General features: G+C 43.5%; 1 protein-coding gene and 1 long non-coding RNA gene across 2 annotated transcripts in view; both read left to right on the plus strand.

The window, feature by feature from the left end:
- The window catches only part of LOC309872844, an 802,828-nt gene that overhangs the window by 595,936 nt on the left and 188,037 nt on the right, over positions 1-18,855 (plus strand). The window lies entirely within an intron of this gene.
- CFAP92 (cilia and flagella associated protein 92 (putative)) overlaps positions 1-18,855 on the plus strand; it is an 86,142-nt gene that overhangs the window by 54,685 nt on the left and 12,602 nt on the right. Inside the window, exons 11-13 of the mRNA XM_082747511.1 lie at positions 154-1,058; positions 10,383-10,577; positions 12,251-12,548. Coding sequence (XP_082603637.1) covers positions 154-1,058; positions 10,383-10,577; positions 12,251-12,548 — 1,398 coding nt within the window. The remainder of the gene's footprint in view (positions 1-153; positions 1,059-10,382; positions 10,578-12,250; positions 12,549-18,855) is intronic.

Genomic DNA, 18,855 nt, shown 5'->3' on the forward strand with positions numbered 1-18,855 from the left:
GTATTTTGTGGATGAGGAATCCAGGCCACAGGGACTGGAGGGGGCCAATGTGGCTCTAGGATTTGAGCCTCCTGTGGGAGCCTGCCTTTAAAGGGGAGGCAGAGTGACTGCCACTGCAGCCTAGTGATCTGTTGTCACCTCATTCTCTCCTAGAGGCTGTGCATCCCTGTGTACTGCAAGTACCAGTTCTTTAAGACTCCAGTTCACAGAACAGAGGGGCGGCCCCATGGAATCCACATCCATTTCCAGGACATCAATGTCATCTTTCTTGGGGCAATGCAGCCCAGTGACCTGAGGGAATACCTGGAGGGGCCCCCCATGGTGGTGCAAGTTCATGACAGGGACCGCAAGTTAGAGGAGTATTCCCGGAAGCCCACCCTGTTTGGGGATGACCCCTTGGATGCATACCTTAACCTCCAGTCCCTCATCTCTCTGGAAGAGACAGAGAATAACCCCTTTGAATCCCAGAACAAGATATGGGACCCTTATGGGGTTGCCCAGGTCAGTTTTGCTGACCTTCTCCTCGGCCAGAAGTACTTGAACTTGGTCGTCCCCATCCACAGCTGTGAACCCAAGCCCAAACACTGTGGCCAAGATGGCAAGAGCAGGAAGGTTGTGGGGTTTCGGGTCCCCACAGATGGCTTCCAGCACAACCCAATGCCCATGGGTAACTACCTTGAGGCCAACTCTCTGCTCAAGATGCGGGTGGACATCGCTGTGCCATTGCAGGCCAGGGCTGAAGCCCCGGACCCAGAGCTTTCAGGTACCCAGTTTGGCCGCATCATTTTCGTGTTTGACTCCAAGAAGATCTCCCTCCTCTACGGCCTGCTGCAGGACATCACCATGATCAATGCCAAGGCCCTTGATCTGGATGCCCACCCTATCAGGAACATCCAGCAAATCCTGTCAGCCTTTAAGATGCGGGTGAAGATCCAGGAAAGGCAGGACCTGGATGTACTCACTGGCTTCCACCTGCTGGATGGGAAGCTTCACCTTCTCATTCTGGAGGGCTTGGCTGACCAAGGCTTGAAGCAGCTATGGGACAGCCATCAAAGCCGGTAGGTGGGTGTTTGTTTGGTGTTTGTGTTTCATGTAAAAGTCATGATGTCTTGATGCTGAGTGAGTGGATTGGGGAAATCTTTTTTTATTATTTTGGTAGGGGGAAATCTTTTGAAGCCAGGCTCAGGTTTAGTGTCCTCATCTGTAAGAAGGATATGTTGATTCAGTTCCTTTTGGGGTTTATTATAGAAGACTTCACAGGAATCCATTATTGGCCTTGACCACAGGCGGAATTTCTTGCCTTTGGATGAAGGGAAGACTTTAAGGCCACGCAGTAGAAAGGGTGGTTCAGGAAAATAAGCCCTCCCTTCAGACTTCTGAGGGGCCTACTTGGCTAACAAGGAGAAGGAAATTCTGTATGGCCCTAAGATGGACACCACAGAGAAGTAGATTTCCACTGAGTCTAAGGAAGACCTATCTGACTATTTTGAGGCTGGAGAAGCTGCCTAGGTGCAGAAAGTTCTCCTTCCCTGATGACCTTCAGGAATACCTAATTATACCTCAGTGGAAATATTGTAGAGGTGATCGAACTTTCAGATTCTGGGCTGGAGCAGGTAGTCCCTTATGGTCCTTCCATTCTTCAGTTTTGTCTTCATGACAATTCTCTTTTCCTTTTGTTATTTGCAAGTATCCTAGTTTGGGCTTAAAGGGCCTCTTTTCTTTATTTTTATTTTTTTAGATTTTCTTTATTCAAAAGAGAGAGAAAATGAGCTGGGTGGGGGAGGAGCAGAGGGAGAGGGAGAAACAGACTCCTTGCTGAGTGCTGAGCCCAACATGGGGCTCAGTCCCAGGACCCTGAGATCATGACCGTAGCTGGTCAGAAGCCAGGCTCAGGTTCAACCCAGATGCCCTAGTACCTCCCTTTTTTAGTTTGGAAACTCCCCCTCTCTGTCTTTGGACTTCAGATGCCCTAGAACCTAGATGCTGACAACAGCAAGTAGTCCTGATGTTGAGTTGTATTCATCCAAGACAGGAGAGCAGCCCTGTTTGGCCCTGTCTTGATGTGTTGGTAAGCCAAGAGGTGCTGTGAAGGAGCTGGCATTGTGTCTAGTTATCTGCCCAAGAGAACTGAAAACATAGGTCCACACAAAAAACTTGTATGTGAATGTTCATGGTAGCATTATTTATAATAGTCAAAAAAGTGGAAATGGGAACTTGGGTGGCTCAGTGGGTTAAAGGGTCTGCCTTCAGCTCAGGTTGTGATTTTAGGGTCCTGGGATTGAGCCCCAAATTAGGTTCTCTGCTCAGCAGGGAGCCTGCTTCCCTCTCTTTCTCTGCCTGCCTCTCTGCCTACTTGTGATCTCTGTCTGTCAAATGAATAAATAAAATCTTCAAAAAAAGTGTAATCAACTCAAATGTCCCTCAACCAATGAAGAAAATGTGATATATCCATAAAATAGAATAATATTCAGCCATGAAAAAGGAATGAAGTACTGATATACACATTTCAACATGGGTGAACCTTGAAAACGTACTGAGTAAAAGAAGCCAGACATAAAAGGCCACCTGTTGTATGATTCTGTTAATGTGGAATGTCTAGACTAGTCAAATCCACAGAAACGGAAGATTCGTGGTTCTCAGGGTCTCAGGGAAGGGGTGAAGGAGAAGTGGGGAGTGACTGTTAATGGGTACAATTTCTTCTTGGGGTGATGAGAATTTTCTAGAATTGGTGTTTATGATTGCACAATGTTAATATATTAAAAACCACTGAATCATGCAATTGAAAAGTGTGAACTTATAATGAAAAAGTGTGTGCAGTAAACAATCTGGCCTTGCCCAAAAGGTCTGGCCTTTGCTTTTGGCTTCTGGGTGGTGATATATGTCATACCTAATAGGAGTGCCTTTGCTTAGGTTGGGGGATGACTACACCAGAACCTGGGATAGGATGGGACCACCATACCTGGTGGTCATGCCAGAAAGACCCCGAGTGTGATTTAGGGTTAGGGCTTTGGTCTTGTCATGTCAGTTGATCTGGAGACTGAGATTGCCATGTGAGCAATCAAGCAAGTAATCAATCATGCCTCTGTAACGGAGCCCAAATAAGAACTCTAAATACCAAGGCTCAGGGGAACTTCTATGTGCATATTATCCCTCAGCAATGTCATAAGGACAACACATCCTGATTCCATGAGGAAAGAGCATTGAGAACTTGGTGTTTAGAACCATTCTAAACTCTGCCCTATGTGTCTCTTCCTCTGGCTGATTTTAATCTGCATCCTTTCCCTATAATAAGCTGTGAGTGTGAGGGTAACATCTTTCAGTGAATTCCGTGTGTTCTTATAGCAAATTGTTGAGCCTGAGGGTGGTATTAGAACCCCTTGAACTGGGGCTTCTGGGTGGCTCAGTGGGTTCAGGCCTCTGCCTTCGGCTCAGGTCATGATCCCAGGGTCCTGGGATGGAGCCCCGCATCGGGCTCTGCTCAGTGGGGAGCCTGCTTTCCTCGCTCTCTATGCCTGCCTCTCTACCTATTTGTGATCTCTGTCTGTCAAATAAGTAAATAAGATCTTAAAAAAAAAAAAAAAGGAACACCTTAAACTTCAGTGGGTATCAGAAGTCAGGGCAGTTTGAGAAACTATGACCTCAAACTTTATAGTTTGGCTAAGTTGGGGATATGGTATGTATCTCAACGAACAGTTTTGTCCCAATAGAAAAAATAATATAAAATAGGCTCATGGACCCCAGTTCAGTGAAGCTGAAATAAAAGATCATTAACCAGGAAAAAAATTCACATGGTTGGAAATTAACAACTATTTCCAAATAACCAAAAGAGAAATAAATAGAAATTAGACATTATTGAATTGATCAATAATGAAAATAGTATAGTATCTGAATTTGTGGGGTGATGTTAGTGTTATAGGAAACTTTATAGACTCAAATGCTTATATTAGAAAAGAAAAAAAGCTGAAAATTAATGATCGATGTTGCAGTAATTGAAATAAGTGTTTTAAACCGTGTCAAAAATTTAAATATGTATAAAAATTGCAAAGATAATATAAAAAATATTTTCAGATAAGATAGTTTAATGAGGTTTCTGGATACAAACATTAATGTAAAAACCTATTGAATTTCTGAATACCATCTATATACAAAAAATCATTTAAAAAGTGAATGCTTTTAAAGTATTATAAAAGTATGAAATTCAACAAAAAGGATTAGAGCATCTCTATCATGAATATTATAGGATTTTTAGAAACATTAAAAAAAACCTAAACAAGTAAAGAGACTACCATGTTCATGGATTGGAACACTCAGTATTAATAGAGGTGTCAGTTATCTGCAAGCCAGATGTATAAATTCAAAGCAATCCCAATTTTAAAAGTATGGAGCTTGAGAACCTGATTTAAAAATTTACATCATCGTGTGTATAAGAACAAGAACAAGATGGGAGAACTTGTTCTACTAAATATCAAGCCTCCTTATAAAACCATAGTGATTAAGAGAGTTTATTGGACCAGTGATAGACAAGCAAACATACGAAATATGATAGAAAATCCAAATACAGATCTCCATGCAAACAGTCACTTGACATAAGATGTGCGACATTGGAAGATCAGCAGCAAATGCTTATACTAAAACCATTGAATTGTACACATGAAAAGGGTGAATTTAGATAAGGTGATACACTTCACACAAGCCAGTTTGGCTGGAATTAAACATAGGATGTGGAGAGCTCAGAATTGTCATTCACTGCTGGTAATGAATTAGATGGTAGAGTCACTTTGGAAAACAGTCTGGCAGTTCCTCAAATGGCTAAAAAGAGATACTGTACGACCCAGCTGTCCCCCTCCTAGGTAAATGCCCAAGATAAATGAGAACACATGTCCACGCTGGACAGTATATAACTGTTTATAAGAGTACTATGATAGCCATTAGGTGGAAACAGCCCAAATGTTTATTAATTGATGAATGGCTAAACAAAATGTGACATATAAATACAATGAGCTGTTATTTGGACATAAAAGGAAGGAAATACTGACTCACATTATAGTAAGTGAAGTGAAAAGAGCCAGTCACAAAAGGCCACATATTGGATGAGTCCTTTATATGAAATGTCAAAAATAAGCAAACCTATAGAGACAGAAAGAGGATTAGTGAATACTTAGGGTTGTGGGTCAAGGGATGAGAGTATAGATGGGGGTATAGATGTGTACAGGTTTCTTTTTTAGGGAATAAGAAAGCTTGAAAATTGTGATGATGATTGCGTGTATCTATGAATAGACTAAACATGATTGAATTATATACATTATGGCATCTGAATTAAATCTCATTCGAGGGACGCCTGAGTAGCTCAGTGGGTTAAAGCCTCTGCCTTCAGCTCAGGTTATGATTCCTTGGTCCTGGGATCGAGTCCCACATCTGGCTCTCTGCTTGGCAGGGAGCCTGCTTCCTTCTCTCTCTCTGCCTGCCTCTCTGCCTACTTGTGATCTCTGTCTGTCAAATAAATAAATAAAATCTTTAAAAAAAAAATCTCATTTGAAAAATACCTCTAGCTGGGGCACCTGGGTGGCTCAGTGGGTTAAGCCTCTGCCTTCAGCTCAGGTCATGATCCCAGGGTCCTGGGATCGAGCCCTGTATCAGGCTCTCTGCTCCCTCAGCGGGAAGCCTGCTTCTCCCTCTCCTACTCCCCCGCTGTGTCTCTCTCTGTCAAATAAATAAAGTCTTTAAAGAAGAAGAAGAAGAAGGAGGAGAAGAAGAAGAGGAGGAAAAATACCTCTAGCAAACGAACAAACAGATCTGTTGAGGAAAGGAGAAGCTTTTTTAAAAAACGGTGTTGGGAGCGCCTGGGTGGCTCAGTGGGTTAAAGCCTCTGCCTTTTGCTCAGGTCGTGATCCCAGGGTCCTGGGATTGAGCCCTGCATTGGGCTCTCTGCTCCGTGGAGGGCCTGCTTCCTCCTTTCTCTCTGCCTGCCTCCCTGCCTACTTGTGATCTCTCTGTCAAATAAATAAATAAAATCTTTTTAAAAAATAAAAATAAATAAATAAACAGTGTCGGGATAATTGTTTATCCATAAGAAAAAAGGAAAATAACTTCCAAACCTCAGACCATTCACAAAAATCAATTCTCGCTGCCTTAGAAATCTGTGTACATTTTCAACTTTTGAAATAGTTATAGATTCATAGGAAGTTTAATGAATATTCCAGAGATTACCACATATCCTTTCCCCACAACGGTCACATTTTGCTTAACTGTGGTGCAGATATCTAAGCCAGGATGCCAATGTCAGTACGTATGTTGTTTGTGCCAGTTTATACATACAGATTTGTGAAGACCTCGAACTAGCATATTGTTACCGAGAGCTCCCTCATGCTCTGTGTTTACAGTCATGCCCACCCTCTTTAACTATCCTGTTTTCCATCTCCTTCATTTTTAAAAAATTGTATTTATTTACCTGACAGAGACACCATGAGAGAGGGAACACAAGCAGGAGTGGGAGAGGGAGAAACAGGCTTCCCGCTGAGCAGGGAGCCTGACGTGGGGCTTGACCCCAGGACCCTGGGATCATGACCTGAGCCGAAGGCAGGCAGTTAATGACTGAGTCACCCAGGCGCCCCCTTAATTTTTTCATCTGTATGTAATCTTCCATATTAATGGAATCCTATTATATGACCTTAGGAGCTTCCACTCAGCTTCCACTCAGTGCTGGCGAGCCGTTCACATTTTTGCATATATCCGTAGTTTGCTCCTCTTTGTTGCTGGGTCATATTTCATGGAACAGATGTGACACAGTTTCCCTATCCATCTGTTGAGGAACATTTTGTTTATTTCCAGTTTTTGACTATTACAGATAAAGCTGCTGTGAGTAATAATGTACAGGTTTTTGTGTGGACATGTTTTCTTCTTAATTGAATTATAGTTGACCTACAATATTAGTTTCAGATGTGCAAGACAGTGATCTGATATTTTTATACATTGCAAATGATCAGCATGGTAGATCAAGTTACTATCTCTCACTATACGAAGTTATTATGTGATTGACTCTGTTCCCTATGCTGCTCATGACATCCCTGTGACTTATTTATTTTAAAACTGAGAGTTTGTACCTCTTCATCCCCATCACCTGTGTCACCCATGCCTACCCCCACAACTCCCAGCCCCAGCAACTCTAAGTTTGATCTCTGTACCCATGGAATGGTTTGTTTTGTTTGTTCTATTGTTCTAGGTTTTAAATTTCACATATAAGGGAAATCATACAATATCTGTCTTTCTCTGTTTGACTTACTTACTTCACTGAGCATAATACCCTTTACTTACATTCATGTTGTTGCAGATGGCAAGACCTCATTCTTTTATATGGCTGAGTAATATTCCATTACACACTCAAACACACAGTCCACATCTTTATCCATTCACCTGAAGGTTGCTTCTATATCCTGACTATTGCAAATAATGGACATAGTGGTGCATATATCTTTTCGAATGAGTGTTCTCATTTTCTTTTGGCTGAATACCTAGTCATGGAATTGCCCTATTGGTATGGTCATTCTGGTTTTTTGTTTGTTTGTTTGTTTGGTTGGTTGGGTTTTTTTTTTTTTTAAGATTTTATTTATTGGGGCGCCTGGGTGGCTCAGTGGGTTAAGCCTCTGCCTTCAGCTCAGGTCATGATCTCAGGGTCCTGGGATCGAGCCCCACATTAGGGCTCTCTGCTCGGCAGGGAGCCTGCTTCCTCCTCTCTCTCTCTGCCTGCCTCTCTGCCTACTTGTGATCTCTCTCCCTCTGTCATAAAAATAAATAAAATCTTAAAAAAAAAGATTTTATTTATTTATTTGTCAGAGATCACAAGTAGGCAGAGAGGCAGGCAGAGACAGAGAAGGAAGCAAGCTCCCCGCTGAGCAGAGAGCCCGAAGCAGGGCTCAATCCCAGGACCCTGGGATCATGACCTTGAGCCGAAGGCAGAGGATCTAGCCCACCGAGCCACCCAGGTGCCCTGGTCATTCTGTTTTTAAATTTTGAGGAATCTCCATACTTTTTTCCACAGTGGCTGCACCAGCTTGCTTTCCCAACCACAGGGCACGGGGGTTCCCTTTTCCCCACATCCTCCATCACCAACACTTGTCATCTCTTGTGTTTTTGATCATAGTCATTTGACAGGTGTGAGGTGGTATCCCATTGTGGCTGTGATTCACATTTCCCTGATGACCAGGGATGTTGTAATTTCCTCATTGTGTGCGTTGGCCATCTGCATTATCTTCTATTTAGCTGTTCTGCCCATTTTCAGTTGGGTATTTGTTGTTGTTGTTGTTGTTATGGAGTCAAATGAGTTCTTTATGTATTTTGGATATAAATCCCTTATTGGACATATTGTTTGCAAGTAGCTTCCCCCATTCCACAGTTTGTCTTTTCATTTTGTTGGTTTTCCTCACTGTGTAAAAGCTTTTTGGCTTGATGTAGTTCCATTTGTTTATTTTTGCTTTTGTCGCCCTTGCCTAAAGAGACATAACCAAAAATATATTACTTAGGCCAATGTCAAAGAGCTTATTGCCTGCATTTTCTTCTAGGAGTTTTATGGTTTTATTTAGGTTTTTGATCCATTTGAGTTTGTGTTTGTTGTAAGAAAGTGGTTCAGTTTCATTCTTTGCCTGGAGCTGTCCCGTACCATTTGTTGAAGAAACTGTTTTCCTATTGAATATTCTTGCCTCCTTTCTCATGCATTAATTGACATATAATCATAGGTTTATTTCTGGACTCTTTATTGTGTTCCATTGATCTATGTGTCTGTGTTTATGCCACTGCCATACCGTTTTGATTACTACAGCTCTGTTGTATAACTCGAAATCTGGAATTGTTATACCTCTGGGTTTGTTTTTCCTTTTCAGATTGCTTTGGCTATTCAGGGCCTTTTCTGGTTACATGCAAATTTTAGGATTGTTTGTTCTAGCTCTATGAAAAATGCTAATGGTATTTTGATATGGCTTGCATTGAATGTATGGATCGCCTTGGGAAGTATAGACATTTTAATATTTGTTTTTTCTAATCCATGAGCATGGAATGTCTTTCCATTTGTTTGTGTCATCCTCAGTGTCTTCCTGTCCAATCTGTATTTCCTTCGTGTGATGGAGGGGACTTTCCCCATTACAAATATGATGTTAGGTATAGGTTTTTTGTAGATGTCATTTATCAATTTAAGGAAGTTCCACTCTGTTCCTAATTAACGAGAGTTTTCTAATTCAGTGGTTCACACAATTCACAGAAATCAATTCCAGGTAGATTAAAACCCACTTGGAATAGTTGCAGACTCACAATCAGTTGCAAAAATAATATAGAATTGTTCCATGCACCCAGTGCCTAATTTCCTCCAGCCGGGATATCTGACAAAAGTAGAATGCCTTATTGATGGACACAGTACAGTCAGCTAGACCACAATTATCTGGTCTTATTCAGAGCTCACCAGAAAAGAAAAATCTGTTTTTGAATAGCGAAACGCTAAAGCTTTCAGATGATTAGGATAAAGAAAGATTTCCTGAACAAGACAGAAGTACACAGAATAAAGGAAAATGATGCCGGAACCGGCTACATGGAAGTGAATCACTTCTGTTTTAACAAAGGTATCGTAGAAATTGTGAAAAGAAAGACTCAGAAAAAAATTATTTGCCTTGTGTGGAGCTAGTATCCTGAATATGTAAAAAACACCCATGAATCAATAAGAAAATGAAAACAGGGGCGCCTGGGTGGCTCAGTGGGTTAAGCCGCTGCCTTCAGCTCAGGTCATGATCTCAGGGTCCTGGGATCGAGTCCCACATCCGGCTCTCTGCTCAGCAGGGAGCCTGCTTCCTCCTCTCTCTCTCTCTGCCTGCCTCTCTGCCTACTTGTGACCTCTCTCTGTCAAATAAATAAATAAAATCTTAAAAAAAAAGAAAAGAAAAGAAAAGAAAATGAAAACAGGCCAAGGGAAGAGTGGGCAAAATGCTCCGACAGGTACTTCGCCAAAGGGGAAATCCCCATGACCAAACACCCATTCACCGAGGGGATAGGCAGGGTCCCTGCTGCCTTCCCTTAGTTTCCCCGAGGTGCAGGAGCCGCCTGTACCAACACAGGGGCGCGGCGTGGTGTGGCGGGTGTGTTTAGCACCTCTGCCAGGCTGGGAATGCCGGCCAGCCAAGTGTATGAATGGGAGCGGTGGCAGGACAAGAGGAAAATGAAGTAGGGTTCTGCATTTTCACTGCCAAGGTTTGGAAAAGATGGTCTATCAGATGTTTCATCAGGTGTTTTTCAGATGATTTATTGTTAACGCATTCCGAAAAAAGTTCTGCCCAAGGGCAAAACCGCAGAGCGATCTGGGAGCCCTCGGAGAGGCGCTAAGGCCTCGCCCCTCGGCCTCCTTGCAGAATCACCAGGGCAGAGCCGGGCAAACACAAGGTGCTCTACAACTCCGCGCTACGGTTCCGCCACCGCCTCTACGCCGACCTGGAGACCGTCCTGTACCAGGTGCACCTCTTCAAGCCGCTGTCGCAGCTCATGAAGCACTCGGCGCTCTACCTCCGCAACAGCGTTCTGCAGAAGGCCTTCCAGGCCCTGACCAGGTGCGCCAGGCCGCCTCCCAGGGAGTGGCCACCGGGAGGGGGTGGCCACCGGGAGGGAGCCGGTGCGGCTGGGGGTGGTGCCGCTGGGGGTGGTGCAGGGAACCCTCCAGGGGCCAGGCGCAGAGAGAGAGAGAAAGCAGGCTCCCCGCTGAGCAGGGAGCCCCAGGTGGGAACTCGATACCAGGACCTTGAGATCATGACCTGAGCCGAAGTCAGACGCTTACCGGACTGAGCCACCCAGGTGTCCCAGTTTTTATTTTTCTTTATGCCTAAAGAGGCTGAGCCTAGGAGTGGAATTCAGTTCCCTGGGACCCCAAACCTGTGTCATTCCCTCTGTTCCACGTGGTCTCCCAAGGGGGTTCGGAAACACTGGGGAAAGGCAGGCCCTTTCCTTGAACACAGGTCAGGCGAAGTTATATGCTGTTCTGGGGGAATAGCTCAGAACAGCCGGAGCAGTGAGTGATGCGGACCAGAACCAGATCCACCAGGCCTGGAACAGTTTCCTCTCCCAGCTGCATGTTTGCTTCTGTTGCTTCTTCCCTAACCTGTGCAGAAAGGCATCCTCCAAAGATCTAGATCTTCCACTCTGTGCCTGCCTTTACCTGTGCTATTCTACTCCAGGGCTGGTGAACCTCTCTCCCTTTTCCCCCTACTCCCCTTTTCCCCCAGGCCTTCTGCCTGTGACCCTGCGAAGCCGTGTGCTCCTTCTGCAGGACTGAGCATGGCTCACGCTCCCGGAGGGCCTTCTCCATTCATGTAGGGAGCAGGGGGGCCAAGCGGGGCACCCCCCGTTTGGAGTGGAGACTGACCAAGCCTAGTGCAGTGGGAGCCCTGGGACCATGGCCAGCCTGTGCCTGGCTCTGTGGGGGCAGGGAAGGACAGTGGCTGGTTCTTTCAGGACATTGGGAAGGGCTGGCCTTGAATGTCAGCGAGCAGGCCTTCATCAGGGGACAGTCTGCTCACTGGAGCCCGGGTGGGGGATGCCAACCATTTCTTTAGGCTTTAAAGCCAGCAACAGCCCTGGCCGAGAGTCAGCTCCCAGCTTCTCAAATATATTAATAAAGGGAGGGCGGGCGCCCGGGGCCATGGAGAGAGGGGACTGAGTCCTGTTCTCTCCCACGTCTCCCCGCACAGCGCTACCTGAGGGGCTAGGCAGGTATGGGTTGGGCACCCCACAAACAGCAGGCCGAAGCTGCAAGTCAGAAAGGGGGGGCGGTGCCGGGGCCCTCAGCAGGCTCGTGCTGGGGAGGTGCTGGAGCGTTTGGGTGTCCACTGCCCCAGCAGTCAGTGAGGGGACACTGGGCCCTGTCTAAGGAAAAGGGAAGAAAACTGCTATTTATTAAGTGTCTGCTGCGTTCCAGGTAGAGGCCTTCCTCAGGGCTTTATCTGAATCTGCAAGGCCAAGGGGTGGGCCACAGCAGCCGAAAAATAATCAGAGTGGATTGTGGGAAGGCTTTAATTCTGAGGGCTGTGAGGAGAGTGAAAAGGAGAGTGAAAAGGAGGCATTCTCTTTGGTGGGCTCGTCCGGGTGGACTCTAAGCTTCGAGTCCCCAAGTTCTGTGAACTGGGATGAGCCAAACGACGCCTGAGCTGCACGTACTCTTGGAAAACGGGACTGGTAAACACGTTTGGAAATGTAGGTGAGGCCATGTGGGTGGCCCTCTGTCTTGCAGGATCTACTCCATCTGCCATCACAGCACCAAGCTCAGGGAGGTGATCACTAGAGGCCTGCTGCCATCCTCCGCCATGGTCAAAGACTTGAGCCAAGAGCTGGGGCTGCCCATTTCACAGGACAATCTTGCAGACGGAAAACTGATGGTCTTCCCGTCTCAGCCTGCCCCTTGTCCTGAGCGCTTCTTAAGTCGGAAATCCACGCTGGCTTACGAGATCCAGGCCCACAGGGACAAGTATCTGCAGTGGCGGAACACCATGGTGCTCAAGAGCAAAGGCCAGGAGCCCAGCCTCATCCAGGTGGGCGTGTTCTCCTCCCAGGGTCAGGGGTCCCAGGCCTCTGCTCACCTTGGGGCTGTCCAGTCACCTGTGGGGACATACAGGCCCCATGACCAGTTTCTTTATCTCCCTTGATCCTGGGAAGGGTGGGCAGGGGGTGCAGGCTTCGGGCGTGAACCTGGTCAGAAGTGTGCACTCCCAGCCCTTGGGTCCCCATCCTCCCTGCAAGGGAGAAGAATGCTCTTAGGGATTATCATCTTTACCTTGGCCCCTGAGTTCATCTCAAAGGAAGAACTGGGGTGAGTGTGTGTTCTTCAATGTGTAAGGGGAACAGAATAGGAGCTGAGAAGCTGGGGAGGTGTAAGAAGGCTGGGTGCTGGGCGCCTGGGTGGCTCAGTGGTTAAGCCGCTGCCTTCGGCTCAGGTCATGATCTCAGGGTCCTGGGATCGAGTCCCGCATCGGGCTCTCTGCTCTGCAGGGAGCCTGCTTCCTCCTCTCTCTCTCTCTGCCTGCCTCTCTGCCTACTTGTGATTTCTCTCTGTCAAATAAATAAATAAAATCTTAAAAAAAAAAAAAATAAGAAGGCTGGGTGCTCTGTGGCCTGAATGGCAAGAGAGAGCCTTGCTCACTCCACAACCAAAAACCAAGGACTTGAAGTTGTCCACCCAGGGGCTCTGTGAAGCACCCCCACCCCAATCTCTAGGGAAAAGGAAGTCTCTCAGAAGCTTTGAAAGTGTATATTGTTTATGAAAGCCAGTGAAGAGGCTTTTCCCCATTAGTGTTCAGGTTTTTACGGAAGAACCAGTTCTTGGATCTATCAGTCTTCTTTTTTATTTTTTCTAATTAACTTCAGTTTTTATTTTTTATAATATTTTAAAACTTTATCTTTCTCCTATTTCTAACTTCTTTAAATTTTTTTATTAATGAAGTATAATTGGCATACAAAGTTATATTGGCTTCTGGTGTGCAACATAGTGACTGGACTGGACTTTATGCAGTGCTTATCCCAGTAAGTGTAGTCACCGTCTGTCATTGTCCAACATTAGTACAATATTGTTGACCATATCCCCGATGCCATACTTTGAGTCTCTGCGACTTATTTTTTAACTGGAGGTTTGTACCTCTTAATGCCCTTTATCTATTTCACCCATTCCCCCACCCGCTTCCCCTTCGGCAACTATAAGTTCTCTGTATTTAAGAGATTTTTGTGTGTTTGCTCATTTTACCTTTTAGATTTTACATATAAGTGAAATCACGTGGTATTTGTCTTTCTCTGACTGACTTATTTCACTTAGTGTAACACCCTCTAGGTCCATCCATGTCATTGCAAATGGCAAGGTCTCATTCTTTTTTATGGCTGAGCAATATTCCATTGTATATGTCCCATGTCTTCTTTATCCACTCATCAGTCGATGGACACTTGAGTTGCTTCCATATCTTGGGTGTTGTGAATACTGCTGCAACAAACATAGAGGTGCATTTATCTTTTCAAAGTAGTGTTTTATTTCCTATGAGTAAATACCCAAGATCATATGGTAGTTCTATTTTTATTATTTTTTTGTTTATTTTTTTAAAGATTTTATGTATTTATCTGTCAGAGGGAGTGAGCACAGGCAGAAAGAGAGGCAGGCAGAGGCAGAGGGAGAAGCAGGCTCCCTGCTGAGCAAGGAGCCTGACGTGGGACTTGATCCCAGGACGCTGGGATCATGACCTGAGCTGAAGGCAGCCGCTTAACCAACTGAGCCACCCAGGCGTCCCTATTTTTATTTTTTGAGGCACTTCCATACTGTCTTTCACAGTGGTACACCTTCCTAGCTTCTTCTTCTTCTTCTTCTTCTTTTAAGATTTTATTTATTTATCTGACAGAGATCACGAGTAGGCAGAGAGGCAGGCAGAGAGAGAGAGAGGGAAGCAGGCTCCCTGCTGTGCAGAGAGCCCGACGCAGGGCTCAATCCCAGGACCCTGAGATCATGACCTGAGCTGAAGGCAGACACTTAACTGACTGAGCCACCCAGGTGCCCTTACCTTCCTAGTTTCTTGTGTTGACTATTTCATTCATTTTTATTTTTTCTTGTTTAATAAGAAAGCCTACTCATTTTCCTCTGTTTACATCCTTGGCCATATTCTGTAAAGTATGTTTCAATTGTTATTTTCCTTATAAATTATGAAACAAGACTGAAAATAGGCCTATAAAAACGTCAAACAACTGAGAATATTCGCAGTCCTCCCTTACCCCATTATTCTACCATCTGAGTGCACTTACATATTTACACACATGTGCACACACACACACAAGTAGTACATCACATGACTACATCACATTTATGGGTTAATACTGTTTTGTTAATGTCATTTAACAAAGGATCTTGAAGATTTTATGATAACATGGCTATAAAATTTATAATATGTTTGCACAATTTACTTAATATCTTCATATCACTTATATTCGGTTGAAACCACCTGGAAACATCATTCCAGATTTTTAAAAAGATTGTTTCTATTAGTTACTGGTGATTTCAAATGGCCTTAGCTAGCTTATCCATACCATAATCAATAATTGAAACCCAACCATAATTTAATTTTTTCTGTCCTTACTCAGAGATTGAATTTAACTACTGTAAAATGTGATCATTGTAAGTATATATAAATAATTTTTAAGTAAATTTATGGAGTTGTACAACCACCACAATCCAGTTTTAGAACATTTCCATTCCCATAAAGTTTTTCCTTATGCCTGTTTGAAGTCAATCCTTGCTCCCACCTCCAGCCCCAGGTAACCACTGATCTGCTTTTTGTCTCTAATTTGCCATTTCTAGACATTTCATATAAACAGAATCAGACAATATGGGATCTTTTGTGCCTGGCTTCCTTCACTGAGCATCCCCTTTCTGAGGTTCGTCCATGTTGCAGAGCATACTGAGAGTTCCTTTTTAAAACTGCTGAATACTATTCCATTGATTGAATGTATCACATTTTTAATTCACTCATTCCCCATTTGGTGAAATTTGTATTGTTTCTAGTTTGAGACTATTATGAGTATCATTGCTATGAACATCGGCAGACAGATCATTACATGAAAATGTTTTCATGGGGCGCCGGGGTGGCTCAGTGGGTTAAAGCCTCTGCCTTCGGCTCAGGTCATGATCCTGGATCATATCATTCATGGGTAAAGACCATTTTACTTCTTCCTTCCCAATCTAGATATCCTTCCTTCCTTCCTGCATTAATCTATGCTGATTGCCATACAAAACGCCACAGGTTGGGTGACTTAAACATCAGAAATTATTTTTCTCACAGTTCTGGAGGTTGGGAAGACAGGATCAACATGCTGGTAGAGTAGGTCTCATTCTGAGTTCTCTTCTCTTGGCTTGTAGGTGGCTACATCTTGCCATGTGCTCTGCATATGCAGGTGTGGGGAGAAAGACAGTGGGCTCCCTGGTTCCTCCTCTTATAAGGACCGTGATCCTACTGGATCAGGCCCCCCCCCCGACTCTTATAACTCATCTAACCTTAATTACTTCCTTATTCAAATACAACCACATTAAGAGTTAGGGGGTGGGGGGGATTCATTCCGAAACCCCTACCCCCATCCCCTTTTACTTTAGAGCCTCTAGAATATGGCAAAGGTTCACACAGGAGTGGTAAGAGCACATCTGCTTGTTTTCTTTCTGTTCTTGAGAGGAAAGGAATCTTTGACCGTTAAGTTAGATATTAACTGCAGGACTGTGGTGCGCTTTATCAAGTTGAGGAGGCTTCCTTGTAGTCTTAGTTTGTTTTTATCATGAATAAATGTTGAATTTTGTCAAATCCTTTTTTCTCTCTGCCTCTATTGAGGTTCTCTTCTTTATTTATACAATGTCTTACATTACTTGATGTTTGGATGTTAACCCAATCTCGTATTCCTGGGATGCATCCCACCTGGTCTGGGCGCATGATCTTTTCTCTCTGTGTTTCTGAATTTAGTTTGCTAATATTTTGTATTTTTCTTGTAATAGTTTTGTCTGACATCGATACTTGTATAGTATTGGCCCTGTAAAATGAGTTGGTATTTCCTACCCTTCTGTTTTCTGGAAATATGTGAAATGTTGGCATTCATTCTCTCAGTATTTGGTAGAGCTATCCAGTGAAGCCCTCTAAGCCTGAGCTTTTCTTGGTGAATAAATTTTAAATGGCTAATTTGATCCCTTTACTTGTGGTAAGTCTATTCAGATATCTTTTTTTTTAAGTTTTTTTTTTTTTTTTTTTTGACAGAGAGAGGGAGAGAGATCACAGGTATGCAGAGAGGCAGGCAGAGAGACAGGGGAAGCAGGCTCCCTGCTGAGCAGAGAGCTTGATGCTGGGCTCAATCCCAGAACCCTGAGACCATGACATGAGCCAAAGGCAGAAGGTTAACCCACTGAGCCACCCAGGTGCCCCCAGATATCTTTCTTAAGACAGGTGTGATAATTTGTGTCTTTTTAGGAATCAGTCCATTTATCTAAGTCACCTAATTTGCTGATATATGGTAGTTAATAGAATTTTCTTATAATTCATTTAATTTCCATAAATTTAGTAGAATGTCCCCTCTTTCACTCTTGATTTTACTAATTTGTATCTTTTCTCTTTCTTGGTCATCCTAGCTAAAGATTTGCCAATGGTGGTGGTCTTTTTGAAGAACATTTTTGGAGTTTGTTCATTTTCTCTATTTTTCTATTTCATGTTTTTCTGCTCTAAACTGTAATTTCTTCTGCTTATTTGGGTTCAATTTGTGACTCTAGTTTCCTAAGGAGTAAAGTTATGTTTTTGATCTGGATCTTTTTATTTTGTACATGTAGGTACAGCTACGAATTTCCCCCTAAACAGTACTTTAGATGCAGCCCATAAACTTGGTTTGTTGGTTTTCATTTTCACTCACTATGAAATATTTAGTAATTTCCATTATGGCTTTTAGAAATTTAGAATTTAATTTTATTGTGATTAGAGAACATACCTTATATGATTTCTATCCTGTGGATTTTTAAATAGATTTTATTTATTCATTTGACAGAGAGAGACAGCAGGAGAGGAAATACAAGGCGGGGGAAGTGGGAGAGGGAGAAGGCTTCCAGCCGAGTAGGGAGCTGGACGCAGGGCTCAATCCCGGGACCCTGGGATCGTGACCTGAGCCAAAGGCAGATGCTAACGACTGAGCCACCCAGGTGCCCCTGTCCTGTGAAATTTATTACAATTTGTTTTATGGCCTAGATCCATCCTTAGGCTTGAAAGAAATATATATTCTTCTAACACTGTAACAATGTTACATAATGTTATATAATGGCCAGCTCTGTTTGTTCAAGTCTTATGTCATTGATTTTCCTTCTAGTTGTCCTGTCAGTTGTTGAGATTGAGGTATTAAAGTCTCCATTCATGGCTGAATCATCTATTTCTCCTTTCAATTCTGTAGATTTTTATTTATTATATTTTGGGACTCTGTTGTTACACATGTTTGTGTTTATATCTTCCTGATGAACTGACTTTAATCATTATGAAATGTCTTTTTGTTTCTAGTAACTTTTTTTTTAAAGATTTTATTTATTTATTTGACAGAGAGAGATCACAAGTAGGCAGAGAGGCAGGCAGAGAGGGGGGGGGGGTAGTAGGCTCCCTGCTGAGCAGAGAGCCCGATGTGGGGCTTGATCCTAGGACTCTGGGATCATGACCTGAGCTGAAAGCAGAGGCTTCAACCCACTGAGCCACCCAGGCGCCCCCTCTAGTAACATTTCTTAAAAACCATTTTGTTTTATGTTAATGTAGCCACACCAGCTCTCTTCCAGTTTGCATACTACATATTTTTTCACCGTTGATTCTCAAACTGTTTGTGGCTTTGCATCTAATATGTGTCTACTTTAAACAGCAGATAGCTGGATCTTTTTTTTTTTTTTTTTTTAAATCCAGTCTGACAAACTTTGCTGGTTGATTGTCCATTTATGCATAATATAATTATCGGTAAGGTTGGATTTATGTCATTTCTTAAATATATTTAATATTGATTTTGATCCTTTGTTTCTTTACTGCCTCCTTTTGTGTTGAACAGGTATTTTTAGTGCACCATTTTAATTCCTTCATTGAATATTTTCCTTAAAAAAGTTATTAGTGGGGTGTCTGGGTGGCTCAGTGGGTTAAGCCTCTGCCTTCAGCTCAGGTCATGGTCTTCAGGGTCCTGGGATCGAGCCCCGCATCAGGCTCTCTGCTCAGCGGGGAGCCTGCTTCCTTCTCTCTCTCTGCCTGCCTCTCTGCCTACTTGTGATCTCTTTCTGTCAAATGAATAAATAAAATCTTTTTAAAAAAGTTATTAGTGGGTTCTCTAGGA

This window comes from Mustela nivalis (genome assembly GCF_964662115.1).
Source record: "Mustela nivalis genome assembly, chromosome: 1".
Taxonomy (NCBI): Eukaryota; Metazoa; Chordata; class Mammalia; order Carnivora; family Mustelidae; genus Mustela; species Mustela nivalis.